General features: G+C 41.8%; 1 protein-coding gene across 2 annotated transcripts in view; it reads right to left on the reverse strand.

Annotated features, from left to right (window-relative positions):
• ADARB2 (adenosine deaminase RNA specific B2 (inactive)) overlaps positions 1-18,881 on the reverse strand; it is a 306,651-nt gene that overhangs the window by 41,166 nt on the left and 246,604 nt on the right. For both annotated transcript variants that reach the window (XM_039549516.1, XM_039549515.1), the window contains exon 5: positions 4,959-5,127. In XM_039549516.1, the coding sequence (XP_039405450.1) occupies positions 4,959-5,127 (169 nt within the window). The remainder of the gene's footprint in view (positions 1-4,958; positions 5,128-18,881) is intronic.

Genomic DNA, 18,881 nt, shown 5'->3' on the forward strand with positions numbered 1-18,881 from the left:
TAAACAGTGGTTTGCATCACCTGCTGAAAGAGCTTACCTTCTGGTAAAATCATCTCCCTGGCACCTGAAAGGTGCACTACAGCACCACCATAGTGCTGATTTATTTTAAGGATAGTCTATTAATTTTATTTTTCTTAAAAAAGGAAGAGTTGTATTTTCTTTTCTTCCCTATTGGCCAGTTGGTATAAATAATATCATTGAAAATGATGTCAATTTTCCTACCACCACTGCAAAAGAATCAGACTATGATATTCATGTGCTTTTTGATGGTGATTCTTAGAAAAAGATTCTCAAAAGGTCTTTCTTGTCCTTCTTTTGTACATCAGGAAATTTATGTCTTACTTCTCATCTCTTTCGTGAAAGTCTTGAGAACTGGAGGATTATGGTTGTCATAAAAATGAAATCTGGGAGGGCTAAGGGTTTTAATCAGACTGGTTAGAAGCTGACAGGTTTTAGTTGTGCTTTTAGCTTTTATTTAACTCCAGCTCTAGACAATGAATTATTGAAAGAAAGTTTCCTTTTGAAGTATTTGTCACTCTTGCTTCTTAGAGAGGATAAAGTTCCCATTCTGGAACTCTTTCCCAAGAAAAGTCAGGGAAGTCACACCTCTAACATATGGCAATAAGAAGAGAAGGGGGAAAAAAGTAATTTACATATTGCTGCAATATTGGCTTGTGGATGGAATTGTTCTGCAGCTTAAATATGTGAAGAAGTTGCTGTATTCTCTCTTCAGAGAAATGGAAAAAAAAATTGCCCCAGTACATGGCAATTCATCTCACCCCCAACAAATACTTGAAAAGGTCTGCTGAGTTCCACCTCAGTGATGCCATCTCTCTCCACTGGTGATCAAAGGAGCCATGGGGATCTCGTTAACACTTGACTGCCCAGAAGTAAACTCAATTAGTGAATCCCTGTCTTCTGGCCATTAGTTTTATATCCTGGCCCTTGCTTTCTCCAACCTGCTTGCCCTTGCTCTTAGAAGCCTTCATGCTACACTCAGCGAAGCATGTGTTTTGCTTCACCGAGATCAATGGTAGAATTTGTAAATTTTGGAAAGGAGGTTCCATTTCAAAGACAGCATGATACAAAAGACTATTTCTTTCACTGGAAGTTCCTGAAGTTTGAAATCCAGCTGCAGAGACCACTTTCAGTAGGTAGGCTCGGTGGGAGGAAGGTATGTGGAAAACAGGACATACTCTCCACAGAACAAACTTGCCTGTTCCATAGTGAATGATGAAAAGTTTAAGCTCTTTGAGTCAAGAACGATGCTTTCATTCACTTTTGGAATTAGAGCACCATCTTTTTGGTTTCAGTTCGTTTATGACTTTGTACAACAGTTTCCTGGCCTGGGAGATGAGTTTAATTTGGGCGAGGTTAATGTAAATGCGTTACAACAGCTTTGTGTTTCCCCCAAGCCTGAGGAGATGGTGTGCAGGTAGACCCAGTGGAGCTGAGTTAACATGCCTGTCTTAAAAAACTCTGTCCTCCTAGCTATGTGGCAGCATCCCGTGTTTTCTTTCTGAATAGATTTCTCTCTTTTTCCAGTGAAAAAGAAGTAAACGTGATTTCAATGTGCAGAAACTGCATTTTTTATTTCATTTTAAACCCCTCCCATTTTGTCACCATATGACAAAACTCCCATTGATGTTAGAAAACTGTGTGTGTAGCAATAAACATTAGAATTGAAGAATATATCATAACACATAGTTTTTCTTCCCCATGGACTTTAAGGAAGCAAAATCTGATTTGGCAATATCTCTAGCTCTGTCTTTCAAACGTGCTTAGCCTTGACAATTTTGGTTGAGATTTTTATGGTGGGTGCTGGTCAGGCAAGCGGTGGTGCCTGGTCTTGGCTGAACAGGGAGTGATTTGAAGTTATTGTGAACAGAGCTTGTGCTGCACTGAGGATTCTCTTAACAAAAGGCTGTTAACATTGATCCAAATAAAATAATAATATGACTGAATGTGTTAGGGAGGTGGATCAATACAATAGTTTAAGATACAGTGTTAGCACTTGTTTCCCAAGAGACCATAGCATGAAGCAAGTACTAGGGCTGCTGCACTGCTGAAAACATAATAATTTAATGTAAACTTGAAAGCAATTCAGGATGAAATAGAGAGAATATTGTTTTTGATTAAACCCTTCAATGCTCTTGTCCCCCTTTGTTAGCCAAACCCATGTACTCAATATACTCTCTTGTCTTCAACTCCAGCCTGAAGTGAAAACAGCCATTATTCCTGTTATTGTTGCTTAGGTGCAACAGTATAACAGGTGCTTACAAGAACACACAATCCTGCTTAGACTAACCCTTGTGTCTGTGATCTGATGCAAAACCTTCTGAAGGCAAAGCAAGTTTTTGCAGCGAGGTTAATGGCCTTCAGAGAAAGTCACACAGATTTGCACACAAGAATGGAGGGCAGAAGAATGACCTACAGAGAAAGGATTTTTCTTTGGTTTCTGTTGGGGTTTTAGTTTATTCCTGGTTTTTTTTCTGTTAAAGGAATTTTCCCCTATACATGTTGCTGGGGGAAAAAATGGCTGAATACTTCAGGAAAACAAAGGACCTGGCTGCTCTTTTTGTTTCACCTGGGGATGTGGGCAGTTTGGTCTCGGCATCCAGAGAGAGAGGAAGCTGGTTTTTTTTTTCACGTCTGCTTTTCTTTCTGCTGGAGAAACACCGGGATCCCAAGCCCGCCTTCCCTGCCGTGCTTGGAGCTGGGCCGTGGCCGCCCTGCCCCGCTGCTGCTTCGAGCCTTCGCTGCGTTGTAGCCGTGCTCACCCTCCCTGCCCAGACCTCCGGGGGGTTCCCCGTTTGGATACATCGCATCTGCCACCCAGGATTTGTGCTCGTCCCTGCCGTTCCAGCCTGCTGTTCCCGAGGCACAGGCCGGACACCGGGATCAACTGCCCAGGGGTTTGTGAAGCCTTTGTTCCATCCCTCCCGGGATCCCAGGGCACCAGTGCCGCGTGCTCCCCGAGCTCGCTCCGGAGCGCCCCCTGCAGCCGCGGGGGAACCATCGCACCTGCCCTGCTCACCGGGAGCCGCCAGCGCCCCTGCCGGCTGCGAGCGGAACTGCACCCGAGGGGAAAGGGCCTGACAGCCGAGAAGGCCGGGACTGGGTTTGTGATTGTTTGCTGCTACTGCCATAGTTATTGCTGTTTGTTTGACTGGTTATACACATAGAGATATATAATAGTAAAGAACTGTTATTCCTATTTCCCACATCTTTGCCTAAAAGCCCCTTGATTTCAAAATTATAATAACTTGGAGGGAAGGGGGTTGCATCTGCCATTCCAAGGGAGGCTCCTGCCTTCCTTAGCAGACACCTGTCTTTCAAACCAAGACATTTTCTCTCCTTGCTTCCTGCAGTCCTTGGTTCCTTCAATATAATAAATGCCACCTCAGCTCCACTTCTGCTCAGTTTTCACATCATAGGATAATTTAGGCTGGTAAGGACCTTAAATCTCTATCCCAACCTCCTTCTCAAAGTAGTTTGACAGATTGCTCAAGGCTCTATGCACTCAGATTTTGAAAATGTCCAAGACAGGAGGGAGACTACCTAACCGTGCTGGGTGACCTGTCCCACTGCTTGCCTGTTGCCATGGGGAATATTAGTCCTCCTACTCAGACTGAGCTTCTCTTCTTTCAGTGTGTGCCTCTTTCCTGTCACCTCCCCATTGCACACCTTGGTAAAGATGTCAGCTCCATTGTGTTGCTGACATGTTTTGCTGGCTCTGACATCCCACCTCCAGGCTGGCCAGGTCCAGATCCATCTGCCCTTCCACACAGCCCAAGTGCTCTGGCCCCTGAGAACCTGGGTGGCCTCTGCTGAGCTTGTGTCAGATGGTTGATGTCTTTCCTTTGGGGCACCCAAAATTGCACATAGTATTGTAGATGTGGTTTAATGAGTGCTGATTAGTGGTGGGTGCTCACATCCCTTGGCAGACTCCTCATACTTTCCAGGGTCCTGCTGACCCTCTCTGCTGTGAGGCACACCACTAGCTAATGTCCTTCTTCTTGTCTGCCTACAAACCCCATCCCCTCTCAGCAGAGCTGTTCCCTAGCATGTGTTTCTTTCCTTCTTGGTGGAAAGGAGGAAGGCCATTCTCTCCTCCTTGGTGTGGGACTTAGAATTTGTCCTTGCCAAGTTTTCTGTCAAAGTTCCTGCTGGTCTAGCCTTCCAGCCTGCTGGAATGACAGACCAGCCCTCAAGCACAGTGACTGGTCCTCCCCACGTTTTGGTGTCCTCTGCAAAGCTTATAACCTAGCACTACATAACCTCTTCCAGACTGTTGATAGACATGATCAACGACAAGACATTCTGAGGTACCTCACTTATTACCATCTTCTACACAGTGTATGACCCACTAACCATTTAAATGGTAACAAGGTGGATTTGGCTGAAGACAGGAACAATAATTCCACTGTAATGATTCTACATGCTGTAACATTTTAAAACATCATAAAGAAGGAGTGATAGCATCTTACACTTTGGCACAAAGTTTACTGAGCTGTTAACACTCATTGGTTCTCTAGTGAGTCAATGAAGACATTAATGATCAATAAATCACTTCTTTGAGATCCTTCAGCAGCAGCAAGGAAGACAGGAAAATGGCTGCATTAAGCAAAATGACTCCCCTCAAGTCTCTGGTCAGTGAATGATGCTAATAAGCCTGCACGTAAAGATTTGTACAAAATCATCAGGCTTCATAAACCCTAGCTTTATGAGTCATATCTAATCTCTACTGAAAGAGAATCAGCTGAACTAAAGCAGCTCATGACCCACCACTTTAGACTACCTAGCTCTCATTTTTTTTGTGCAGTGTATTGTTCCTTCATCCCCTAAAGACTCAGAAAAAATGCCATAAAGAAACAAATAGTTGACTTGTCTGGAGGATGGATTTGTTCCACTGAAGGCCATATAACAGCCCCCCAAAATCAACAGAATTAAATTACCTTAAGTGTAGCTCCAGCTGCGAGTAGAGGAAGTGAACAAATGCCCTTCTTGCCACAATTTCTGCATGGCAGTCGTTGACCGCAAGCCCTTGGTCATTTATGTATTCCCCATTTATACATTTGGTACCCGATGACAGCACAATAACCTGAGCTTGCCTGATGTCCAAACCTGCAGGAAGAAAAACAAGAAGGTTGTGAAATTGCTGGGGGCGAGTATGATATCATGATTGTTAAAGTCCTCACAGCACATGCTTTGATGTGGCAGTCAGACAGCCCTAATAGGATGCTTGTTAAGGTGATGATATGGAATATACAGGAATCTCACATCTCTGTGTTATTAGAATAATAAGGGCTCTATTTCAGTCTTGCTGCTAATTCCAAGATAAAAGCTTGCCACGAAGTTTACTTGTTAAATCAATAACTACATCATAGGAGAGCATATGCTGTAGGGAGGTAATAAAGATCTCCTGCAGTGCTGATAAATGGCCAGGTTTTTATGAGCTGTTGAAGACATTTTCTAGTGGGAACACACTCCCTATAATGTTAAGTTTCATTGCTGTTGCACTCTAAGTACTAAATAAAATGCTTAACGCTTCTGGGGCTGCTCTTTAAAAATCATGAAGAAAAAACCTGAACAGATTTGGCTTTCAGTCCAGTTTCCTTTTAGTTTCTCCAACAGCAGCTACATCAGTACCCTTTTCAGTGTGGTCTGGTGGATGGAGCATTTATCACTGAGACCAGTTTTGTTCATCTGTTGTCTCTCCACATAATGGTGATGGCAATTGAAAGATGTCCCTTAGTTGGTCCAGATTGATGCTTTCTAGGAATAAATCCTAATTTATTTGGAGTCAGTTGCAAAATGCTTACTAACTTCAATAGGACCTGGGTTTCACTCTAAAACATAGCTAGTTCAGCTCTGTGGACAATTTGAAAGAAGAATTTAGAATGAACTGAGCCCCAAATGAAATTATCTTTTGAAAAACACATCTCAGGATTCATCTCTCTGAATACCAAAGAACAAGGGAACAGCTCTTGGGAAAAAGAACATTTTTGCCTGATAGGTGCTTCCTCTAGAAGTGACAAAGTAGCCTCTGAGTGTTGGGCTGTGTTTGACACAATGGTTGTGTGTAGGCAAACACCTGTACAGCACAGCACAGCAGCTCAGACTGTTGGTGTTGATGTGGCCACGCCCGTTTGTGTCACCTGAGATGCCTCTGATGTTCTGCCTAACACCTGGCTGCTGTCTGGGAAGTCCAGGAGGTTCTACACGCTCCCCATGTGTCTCACATGGAAACCCATAAAGAGGCTCAGTGAAAACACATGCCCATGTTTGGGCAACTGAATCAAGACCTCAAAGTGTGGCAAGTCAGTGATGAAGACAGGCCTGAGACTGCAAATACCCAGAGGAGGAACGGAAACCATCTTCCCCTGGGCTGTGCTGATGCTATTTCTGTGGTATTACTTTAGCTTTAGAAAATCTTTAGGGATAATTTTATAGAGTCAGCAGAAATATCTTTTTCTTCTTATGAGGTCTATTGAATAGAAGAAAAACTGAAAAATTGCAGAGATTTTTTTGGCTTGGCCTGTCTGGGGCCATGTTCCCTTATAAAATCCATTGGTATTAAATGACGAAAGAGCTGAATGGAGAAGGAAATAATACTTTAAACATAAAGGATTGGTGTTGCCAATGATTCCCCAGTCAGTAAATACCATCAACAGCACTTCACAATCTCCACACTGGGACTAGTAGTGGATGACATACTGTAGCACTGTTGCCATGCTTAATGTACATAATTGCAAATGATACCAAAATTATTTCATGCCTATATCAATACAAAAGCTGCATCAGTAATCCTAAAGGTTTAGTAGTAATGTGGCATTGCAGCATTGTAGACATTTGTAGGAGAGGTGTGAGTATTGTGAAAAATTCAGTTAAATCACATCCAAGCCCCTGGTTGTGAGAGTCTCATACAGAAGTTGTTACAGGTATTAGTGACAAAGTACACATCACTGTATGCCTGTGCTGAGAGTATAATCTCTATTTGTTACAATAGATGTGGCCCTAAAAAAGTGTTTTGGAGTATTTATTGGGGAAAAAAAAAAAAAAAGAGCTGGAAATCTTGAAAACCCAAGAAGTGAAGATGGGAACACACTGGAGAAATGGAGAGGAGTAAAAGCCTATGTGTTTATTCTGGTTTTGTTACTAGGTAAAAAGTTGAGGTGGAAAAATTACTCCTTCCCTACAAATAAAAGTGTTTATAGTCTGTACATTAAAATTGCTTTGCTTTAGGGTCACTGCTTTCATGAGAAAAGTAATAGGTATTTTAGATCGTGACATGTCTGTCTAGTTAACTGTCTTTCACATGGACTAACATCAAACATTTCATGGGCCACTGCCTGCCACTGAGGTGTTTGAGTCCCACTCAGCATCTCAAAAAGTAATGTATATTTTCCTTGGTTGGAAGGTCCATGAAAAGAATCAGATTTTTTGTTTTGTTCTATTTTATTTATTTACCACTGTAGATAGAGCCTTATTTACCTCAGCACAGCAGGAGTACACCAAGAGGCAATTCCCTGCTACAGAAACCCGTGAGCCTCTCTGTCTGCCCCTGAGGACCTCCGTCAATACTCCTTCTCAGGGCAGTGAGACCAGCTGCTTCCTCCTCCTAACATTAGCATGCCCCTGGTGTGCCTCCTCCTCTCCCCCTTCACCTCGCAGTCAAAGCACCAGGCTCTGCAAATACAGAGCAAACCACCTAGGTAAGCCCTCCTGCTCTCCTGCTCTCTGGGAGCTACACCTTCCTCACCCCCCCCAGTCAGCCCAGTACATGGTGTGATGTCTTTTATTTTTTCAAATATTTTGGCCATAAATAAACTTAACTCTTTTTCTCCTCTCATACGAGGGTAAGCTGATGAATGCACTCAGGGTTCTCTGTAAGGTCTGGATTTACTCACAAATGAAACAGAAAGGTACCCAACACCTATCAGATGCAGCAATAATATGAACCCCTCTGATGTTTGCTGTCACAATGTCCACCTGCACAGCATAGCCAGTGTTCTTGGGGTGTTCATATTTGGGTGAACTAACTCCATATGTTGGCTTTCAGCGACAGGGGGCCCCCATAGGTAGTCATGTGTGCACACAGCCTGGAGTGTTTGCCAGTCCTGGCAAGGTGCACGTGTTTGCAGAACATCACTTAGATGTTACCTGGGGCTGGGAGGCAATGGCTTCCAAGAATGTGCAGAACCAGTCTGAGTGTTAAACATTAAAGATCTCCATGTATTTTCCATTTGCAGTGTAGAAAATAACCCATTCTCCTCTATGCTCAGAAATACCCAAGAGTTATGTCTCACTGCTGTGGCACTTGGAAACCCAGGTGTACATGACTTATGCATTAGCTCTGAAATATTTACACCTCACTGGGGAGCCAAATGGAGAAAGTGATCTGTGACCAACGTAGCACTGTTCAATGCTGCCTGTGAGGGCACCCAGCATGATGAGAAATACTTCCAACAACCTGACAGTTGCCTGCTGTGTTCAGGAGCATACATGCTAACAGATTGTCCTCTTGCATGCCTTGTTTGGTACATACACAGAGTTGGAGGTTTATCCCCTGTGTAATGTTTGATATTATTTCCAGTGAACATGGGAGGAATTTTTCTCTGAGAACAAGACATGTGATGCCTAGCTGATGAAGGCAAATTTTAGCATTGACTAATCACAGTGGCATTTTAGGCAGCATTTCCAGCTCTGGAGCCTAGATATTTGCTTCAGTGATTCAGAATTAATAGGCACTTCTGTACATTTTTCTATTTTGCATTAAAACCAGTAATTACTAGCTCTTGTTATTAATGTTTACTTCCTGTTTTATTTTTCTTGCAGAATACTTCAAATTTTCTCAAGTCATTTCTATTTACGAAAGTCGAGCTCCCTCATAAACACTGATTAATTTAACCTCAGACATGTAGCAGATCCAGACTGTGCACATCCTCAAGCCATGCCTAGGAAAGCCATGGCTTTGTGAGTGGCAGAATCCTCCATTAACAGTAACTGGCACCACCAGCCTTATGGAACCTACCCTGCTTAGGGTTGTACAGCAGGGTATGACCCTGGACAAAGACTGCTCTCCACAAGACCCATGTTCTTGCTGAGAGGAGTCAGTCTCGGGGATCCAGGGATAAAACTGCGTTCAGGTTATTTGACAAACAAGGAGAAATGGGCTACATTATTATGACCTTAACTCCTGACCCCACTGATTGTCAGAGTTCATGAGGCATTTCCTGCCCTCAATGCCTTCTTGCAAAGTAATGTTTGAGGAGACATTAGGTTAAGAGTAACTAGTGAACGATTTATAACAGGCACCTGCACTATGTTTCTATTATTTGCCTAAAGACTTCTAATAGTTTTCAATTTGAAAAGGAAATGGAGCAGGGGAAAGGAAATTGGGAAGCTGTGTCAGCATAGTGGCTGCATCCTGGCTAACACCCTGTTATTGAGAGCAGCTGAAAGAGCAGGGAGGGAATTCACTACATTTTATCTTGACAAATTCTGTCAATTAATTAATTGCATTATAAACAAAAATGTACACATAAATGGCACATTGGCTTTGATCACAGATTCAGTCCAATGATCCAGTGAGGTAACAAGCCTTTCTGGTGCTCCGCTGAAAGCCTGGGTCTAGAGGCAGGGACTCCTCTCACAGCCAAGCAGGGGGAACCTCGAGCCCCGTGATGTTCATTTTTTGTCTGCCAGTGATGGTGCAGACTTTCATGTCATAGCTGAGCTGTTGAAAATAAACTGGGTTTTATTATAAGCCATTTCCAGTTTTCTGACATCAGCAGGGAGATTCATTTCAGCTGTTCTGGATAACTAGAGTTTAGATGTCCATAGCTGAGCTAATTGCTGTAGACTCTCTTTATAGTCAAAGGAGAGGAATTTTCCTAGGAGGTAGTTCATCTGGCCTAGTTTAGATATTTGCTTTATGATAGTTTGCATTACACCTCAGTATTGCCAGCATCTCTTCATGAACTCTGAAGACCTACAGACAGCCAGCAGAAGTACAGCTTCTACACTGTAGAGAGATGCTTTTAGTAAGATTTCTCTTCCAAGTTGAGAAATACTGATCAAAACTCCCCAAATCATAAGAGGGCAAGCAGAACAAATCTAGGGCCTTTACATTTTTTCCCCTTATGTTTAAACTTTTTGGGGTAATTTTTTTTCAGCTTTTTCCCCCCCACAACAATTAAGGAAAATTGCATCAATGTTAATGTATTCAAGGATGATCATATTGCCTTGACCTGAACTATTACACACAGAAACCAAATAGGGCCGTCTTCCCTATGTGACCTCCCAAAACACCAGGCCTGTAGCCACAGAGCTTGCAATAGAAATGATTCAGAAAGATGCTGACAGAAGAGAGAGTAAGCAAGAAAAAATATGAAGGTTTGCTCAGCAGATAAGCTGGATATGGAGAACTGGCTGACATCTTATGGACTACGGGCATGAGCTGGGCTTTTAAGTCGGTTGTGGCCATAAACACAAAATGCCTACACCCATCTGCTTGGAGACACAGCTCTAGCAATAAAACAAGTGAGTTTTGGCTAGTCTAGTCAATGCTTCCACTGATTTTAAAAGAGTTACTCTTCTAGTGGGCTATGATCATTAGGACCTCCCACAATAATGGATTTGTAACCCTGCATATTTATATGTTGGACAAGGAAGATCAAAATCACAAGGTAATCACAAGAGGTGTTGACTGGTACCTGCAATCAGAAAACTGAATCACACTGGCTGTATTTCAGAGAACTGCGAAATTCAGTGAGCCTAATTCACATAGAACAGGATGGAGTTTACAACTGCTTATGCCAGAATACAACTGGGATCACACTTTGGTTTCTCAGCAGCTGGCACAACACGTAGAGCAACACCAGTCAGTATGCAAGTGACTATTGCACTGCATGTTTTAGACCCTGCTAGCGATAGTGAAATCTATCTTCTTTTTCAGCTTGACACCGTGAAGACAACTCACTGCTCGAAAGATATTCATTTTAAATTAGAAAAAAATAATCAGAAAAATCAGGTTTGATTAATTAAGAAAACCCACACCTCTTTTATTGGCGACAACTTACACAAAATGCAATGCGGTAAAAAGGAAAGCCAGAAATAATGATAAGTGTAACCAGCCCTTGTGAATAATTCATGGGATACAATTTCATGTTATTTTAAATGGTGCTGCTTCTCTCTCTGATAAGCAATAATTTTATTCTCTTTCTTTACCTTTTTTAACAAATCAGTCAAAAGGATTGTCTATTGTTATCTGCAAAAAAGTATATTTGGAATAATTTTCAAGGCAGCTTAATTGAGCTCTGATCACAGAGGAGGGTTGGTTTTTTTTTTAATACCCTCTACTCATAGCTGAATAAGTTCAGGTTTCCATTTCAGGTTTGTTTAGGGAAGGAAAATTTCTTGATGTTACATAGCACTGACAAGTCCTGCATTATTTTCTCTTATCTTCTTCCCTGGCAGCGCTATCGCATTCTTAGAATGGCTTTAATTTTGTAATAAGAGATAGTCAAGACATGAAAGGGCAGTGATGCTGGAAAAGCTTGCCTGAAGGGACGTGCTGTGAGCACAATCCTGCGCCCCACTGTCCCAAGGCAGATCCTTGAGCCTGTGCAGAGCCCTGTGTGCTGCCATCCCAGGAGGGGGCAATGGCCCACGGAAAATACTGCTGCCAAAGAGGCAAAGAACTCTTCTTCCTCAAAAAAAATCCAAGAAAAGGACTCATTTCTCTGGAAATTGAAACCATTGTCACTGTATGTTAGTGCTCACATGGAGGGTAGGACCATGGTTAGAAGTGAGGGTTGTATTTACCCAGGTCCATCAGTCCATTTCCCCCACAACTTGATGAAGCATCTACAACCCCCTCTATTCTGAGGTTTCAAGAGGAGTGAAATCGATGTATGTGCAAGGAGGGAGCTGAGGACTGAGAGGATGGTGTGTGGCATGGTGTACCTTGCTCTTCAGTTTTCATGTAGGATATGCACTCCTGACACAGAGAGCTCTGCTGTCCCCAGCTCTGCACGGAGAACAAAACCACACTCATGACTAAAAAATAAACAAAAATGTGTAGCCATAAGAGAAGAACTGTGTACAGTAGGGATGATTAACAGTATGCATATATCTATTCACAGTATGCATTTATCTGCCAGACATAAAGATTGCTGCAGATCAGTTTCTTCTCTCCATTTTTTATTGTACCCCTGGTACCAACTGTGGTAATTTCAGTGACAAACAGGAACCTGGGACTTCAGTGAGCACCTTGGCTGTAACCCCTAGATCACACGGGATGTCCCAAAGAACAGCCCTGAGGTGGATGGGATCAGCTGATGTGAAGTAGCTGACTAAAACCTGTGAAGAAAGAAGTATGTTAAGGGCTTAGGAAATGGAATAGCAGAAGTCTGAGCAAAAGGCTAAAAAATAATAAAGAAGTGGCTAGCAGCGAGGTTACAGATATTTAGGGGTGTAAATGGAACACAGTTTTTGAAATACTGGAGTTGCACAAGGATTTCTTTTCCAGACATCAAACTGTGGGTTATGTGTAACTGAATATATTGTATTTCTGTGGAAAGAGAGAGTGTAGAGGGGCCTCTGAGAGCCTCATATTTTCTTCCCTCATTAATGTGTTGAATAATCCTGCCTCTGACTGCCCTGCCTATGGACAGCTATTCTTTGCAGAGCTCTTCATCTCATCAGTGAAGGAGCAGGGACAGAGTCACAGTCCTCTCTACCCTGCTCTCTGACCCCTCTGTACTGGAAGCAAGAGCCAGGGTATTGTCTGAGAGTGACCGTGGCTCTCCTTTCACAGCCAGGCATAGTAAATTTTGCCCAAACCCACAGGGGGTGGGGAGGGGTGGGGGAATGCACTTGTAAGTAAATTCCATATTCACTTCATCTGAAAGAAAAATCCCTTTCTGACACAAGCCCATTTTGTACTGTTTGATCACATAATGGGATGCCTGAGAAAGGATTCTTGTGCTAATCCATTTTGCAAGATATTCTTGTGCAGGTCTTTCCATTAAACCTCATTCAAAAGGTGGATTTCCAGTGCAGAAAAGAATGGTGAGGAGGCTGCCAAAGTGGATGGGAATCAGAAAACAGAGGCAAGACTGCTGGGTGGGCTGCAGAGAAGAGTGACCCTGCAGGAAAGTGTACAAAAATTGAATATGCAGACTATGAACATGGTGTGCATGTTTCTGAGTATCTGAAAGGTACAAACCCCAAGGAGAGAGGTTGGGAACTAAATTTAGAGCAGCAGAACTGAGGTCCTGAGATGACATCAAAGAAAATAAAAGTCAGGCTGAATAACTGGTGAAAATTATTAACAATGAGATCCATTAGGCTAGAATGGTCTCCCAAGGTAGTGTTGAAAGTCCCATTGCTAATTGATTAATTTAAATCTAGACTGGAAAGAGCACTTGGGAACAATCTTGTGCTTGCAGGGAAACGGACTGGACGACTTAGTGGTCTCTCCCAGTTCTAATTTCTATGGTCCATTTCTTTCCTCCCCTCAGTGGACCAAAAGGATGAAATCCCATCAGCTTTGCTTCTGAGGAGTGTGGAAGGAGACAGTGCTGTGCTTGTGTGCACCAGTGCCCTTTACCTTCCCTTCCTTTCAACGTGGGCTTTGGAAATCCAGAGAGGGAGGAGGGTCAGCCAGCCCAGCCCCCTGCATGCTTCACCCCCATACCATATCCTTGAAGATTTTTAAAAAAAATCTAAATTGATAGTGGCAGAATCAAAGTTATTCGAGGATTCTTTCCCTTCATGTGAATTTGAATACTGTTTTTCTCCTCAGGAAGAGACTTTGCACATAATTCTTCATTTTAAAGCAGGACTGAACTGCACTTTCCTGCCATGTCCTGACTGCAGATATCTTTGTTTCTCTAATAAATGCTGTGCCACTGATATCTGAGAGTTAAGTAAATTGACAGTTTTAGATGCTAGTAGGATTCTTAATTGCAGTGAGAAAGAATGAAATCCTGAATATGAATTTTGGTAGGTAAGTGCAGGAGAAACTTAATTTTATGTGGGATTCTTTTTTTTTTTTTAAATCTTTGGTGTACTTACATCTAAAAACATCTTCCTTTGTGTTTTACTAGGTCAGTAAAGTGAAAGCAATGGTTGCCAAGCCTTAATTCACCAAAGAAATTTCTCCTTTTAGGATGAGATGCACTCTTGGTATTGATATTGGGACAACTTCCAGTTTGCCTTATCACAGAGCAGAATGAAAGCCTGACCTTGCCAACTCCTTGCTTGACACACTTAGGAAACAGAAGTGCCTATTTTTAATTTCCCTGTTTTATGCTAATTATTATACCCATCCTTGTGCCCAATGCAATTATATGTGACACAGAGCCAGGGCCTTGTCTGCATCCAGGTTTTCAGAGGTGTTTCAGTCAGAAAAATACTTGGAACAGCAGGAATGGAAAACTAAATCCAGATACAGTAAATGTTCAGGGAGGTAAAAAGGTTCAGTGTCTGAGAAGATATGGGAACCAGAGTAACCAGTGGGCATGGTGGGGTGCTGACGCTGCCTAGAAGCCAGCAGTACTTCACCTACAACTTCTTCAGCTGGTGAAAAACGAGGGACTCAATTCCCTTCCCATTTGGGTAATTTTCCTGTGGAAGTGCCTAAAACTGCTAATATGAAAGGGATGTTTTCTCCCCTTCTTTCTGAGCCACCAAACAGCTAAGGAGATGGAATTAGGTTAGACAATAACAGCAGTGAGAGGCTGTCTATGTGTAGTTTGGGGTGCTCACCTCCAAAAGTGAAGCTCTGGTTCTGTACTAAGTCTCAGCTGGTGCATGCATTTCTCCCTCATTTTTTATGCAAAATATATAATCTGGCTTGGAGAGTTGTCCCTGAGCCTTTTTTTTTTCCTACTCTGTGCAAGGCTGCAGGATTGTATCCCATCTCATATTTTCTAAATAATCTACCTTCAACTACTTTCTGTTCCTTAGCACTGATTTAACAGAAACAATGAAGAAACACTCACTGTTGCTCTTGTAGGGGGAGTACTCGCAGTGTCTAAACCCACATTTTAAGAGAAGTGATGGCTCTGGTGGAATCACAATTCTAACTGCAAAACCTCAAATGTCCTTTGAGCTGGAATTTGGAAACCTAGGTCTCTTGAGCTGCAGGAATATGAGATTATGCCCAGTATAGGTGCACATTACAAAATCCAGGAATAGAGTTGCAGCAGTGGAAAAGGGATGGTTTTAAGGGATTCAAAATTATTTAGAGAGAATCTGAAGATTATTAGTTTAGGGCTTATAAGCAGATGAAAACAGAGTTCTGAGAAAGAGTGACGTAGATGGTTCCTAACCACGTATCTATTTACCTGTTCTAAAATATTTTGAGAAAAACTGTCATCTACCGGTGCTTTGTCAACCTTGGCATACCTAGGAAGTCAATAATGTTTACAAGAATGTCAAATGACTTTGCGACATGTCCTGAAGAGCATCAGGCAGCAGTAGGTGAAGAACCTTATGACATCAAAAGGATGTCAGCAGTTTGGGCATCCAATTTTGATTTCAGAAGTTTCAATTCTCATTGAAACATGGAATCTCACTGGGACCAGGCTTTTAGAATCCGTATAGCTATGCAAATGGGATCTGAGAGCCTAAATTATTCCTGTGCCTCTTGAAGGAATCTGCTCTGGACACTAATCTGTAAATCATTCACATTTTCTCTACTGGTTTGGCTACTTGAGTGCAGCATGGGATGGAGCAGATTGATACTCTACATATGGCCTGAGTGTTCTACTGTGTTCTACTGCCTTGCAACTTCCCTATTTATACTAAGGTTTAGAAACCAATTGGACATCGGTACTTCTGATTGTACTTAAACGTCAGGCTTTGTGAATCTTAATGTGACTGTAAAGATCCACAGAGACATATTGCCGACTTTACCTTTTTCTGTTATTCCACTTAGCAATGATTAAGATCCATTCCATGAGATACAAATGATAATTTCCCATCTTTTATCACAGCATGAAATTGCTATTTAGGGCTCTTTTGTCCAGTTCATCTTTATTTCATACAAGATAACTGAGAAGACCTCCTAATTTGCTTTTAACATCAAAATGATTGTCAGCCTTAAAAAAAAATAATATAGAAGAGAGAAAATTGAAGCAAGAAATCAACTCATAACCTTTTTCTATGAATGTTACACAGCTGTGAAAAGGACTGAACTTTCTTAATGCTTCATTTGTAACAGAAAGCATGACAAAAAGTTCCTATCAGTATTTAAACCGCTAAGATTTGTCAAACACAAATGGGAAAATTGTGTTTAAATAGCAGTTTCATTTTGTCCCTAATGATTATGGGAGGTTTTTTTTGCAAAGAGGACCTCAGCAATAATAGATCATCTCTTTACTGGATGATGGGAATTCTTTACTGTGCCTGGTGATTTCAGGTAGAGTAAAGGCCAAACTCTCTGTGGTGCAAATAAACAGTGTGAATACCACCAGCCTCTAGATCACAGCACTCAGTGCACGGCTCACACCTCCCACCCTGCTCTTCCCTGCCCTGGGATTTCCTATCCCCCAGCTCCAGGGGACAGCCAGCACTGCCACACTCTCCCCTCAATGCCCTGTGTGCTGGTAAAGGTGGCTGCCCTGCCTGGTGACCTGTGCTGAGTCCACAGGGGCTCCTCCTGTCACCCCAGAACCTGTGACTCTGGGCATCGGGCCTGGAGGTACATGAGAGTGCTGTGGTTTTGCATTTATTGCCTTCTGTTAGAAAATAATAGCTTACTTGCCCTTCATTTTTTCCAATGTATCAACTGACATAACAACAACAACAACAATATTAAAAACTACTCCCTGAAAACTTTTCAATAGAAAGATACAGCAGACCAGTGAGTCAAAATAAGATGTCCAAACTGCACCTGAGAGACAGAAGGATGGGGAGCTGGTGGGTTATCTTTCCCTGACAACAAGAAACATCAAGAAACAGCTGCTGTTGAAATGAAATATTGGTTGATCCTGGCCAAGAGCCAAACACCCACACAGCCTCTTGCTCATTCCACTCTCCTGTAGGACTGGGAAGAAACAGAAGGAAGGCAAGACTAATGGATTGATATAATGATAGTTCATGGTTGCTTGGCAAGACAAACACCATAAACCCAATTATCTCCCCCTTCCACTCTCCCCAAGATTTTACTGCTGAGCACAGTGTCCTGTGGCAAGAAATACTCCTTCCATCAGCTGAGGACACCTGTCCTGGCTCTGTTCTCTCTCAGCCTCTTGCTCACCTCCAGCTTACATGTTGGAGATGGGAATAGGAGAGAGAGATAAAGTCTTGACACTTTGCAAGCACAGTCCAGCCAAAATGTTGGTGTTATCAACAGTGTTTTAGCCACAAATGCAAAACATGATGAGGGAAGTTAAATCCTTGCATCACATGCCTGTTGTGAGCTGATGGTTTGTGTTTGACATGGTGTTATCCAGAATGTCTTTTCCACAGGTGAACTGATGTTCTTAATTTACCATGTGTGAATTCATCATATCTTCAGAGAAATCAACAGGTCTACTGTGGGTAGTCAAAGTGCAGTAAAATTAGGTCCTCATATAAATATTATGCTACAATAACAAGTATACTTATTGTTGGACTTGAATATACTCTCTGGATTATAGCTTGCTGTATGTGGAAGATTTGAATGCACTGTCTTACTTGTTAAACAATTTTTCTTAGAGTAAATCAAACAATTTTTGATAGAACAATCTTCTCTGAGTGTGTTTCAACAAAATTAGAATATGTTAGAGGACTGGCAGATTTCAAACACATTATAACATTATACATTATAACTATTAAATAATTGACTTAAACTCTTCCATCTTTTGAAACACTTAGCTCAAGATCAGTTATGCGAGTTTTTTAGTTATTATAATATTCAATATTATATTACATCAGATAAGACCACATCAGCTGGTATCTAGTGTGGTAAATTGTTCCTGCCTAGGCCAATATTTTCAAGATTATCTTGCTGTCTGCTAATCAAATGTTTTGAAAACTTACTTTCACAAAAATGCATGGAGATTTTAACTGTCATCACAATTCAGAGCAAAGCATTTCTAAATGCTTTGGACTGCCTGTTTCACTGACTAGAAATGTATTACTGCAGAACATTCTCAGTCCATCAATAAAATAATTTTCCACATTTTTTTTCTTTCTTATACATTGGAATTTGCCCCGGGTGCTCCAGCATAAGTCAGTTACAGTGCCCAAATGCAGCTCTCTATGTTTTCACCGGGAAATTGAAATGACAGAAAAAAATGTCAGAGTTCAGAGAAAGAAAACCAATCTAGCACACTTCTTTTTTGTCTGTAGAGATCTTGCATTATCTTAACAGCAGTTATCACAGAATCACATTGTGCTTTTTACCAGCTTTGCCTGAAAACTGTACAAGCACCGATAAATCTGCTTCTAGTCAGGATGACATTAAATTGAAATGAAGGTAAAAACAAATCAGTTTTTTTCACTTATGGTACTGAATGCAACAAGATACTTCCAGATTTGTTTTTGTTGACGTCATTAGTAAATTGTTTGCAGAGATTTAAGATGCCTCCTGCCAAATTTTTTGTTAAAGACACAGGGAATTGGTACCCATTTGAGTGCTTGATGTGGAAAACTCGCCTGTGCCATCTTTGAAAAGCATGTGTTGAGGTCCTTGCTACTTCTGGGAATGGTGATGAAGAAGAGACTACAAATCTACAACTTTAATACAGAAAATAATGACAGAAATGGCAGATGATTCATCTTGCCTTGTTTGGCTGAGATTCTAGTGCTGGAAAGAACTCAAATCTTCCTGGAGAATGTACTAAGATAAGGCTGTGTCTAGCTTTGCATCTTCTGTG

The sequence above is a fragment of the Corvus cornix genome, chromosome 2 (assembly GCF_000738735.6).
Source record: "Corvus cornix cornix isolate S_Up_H32 chromosome 2, ASM73873v5, whole genome shotgun sequence".
Lineage (NCBI taxonomy): Eukaryota > Metazoa > Chordata > Aves > Passeriformes > Corvidae > Corvus > Corvus cornix.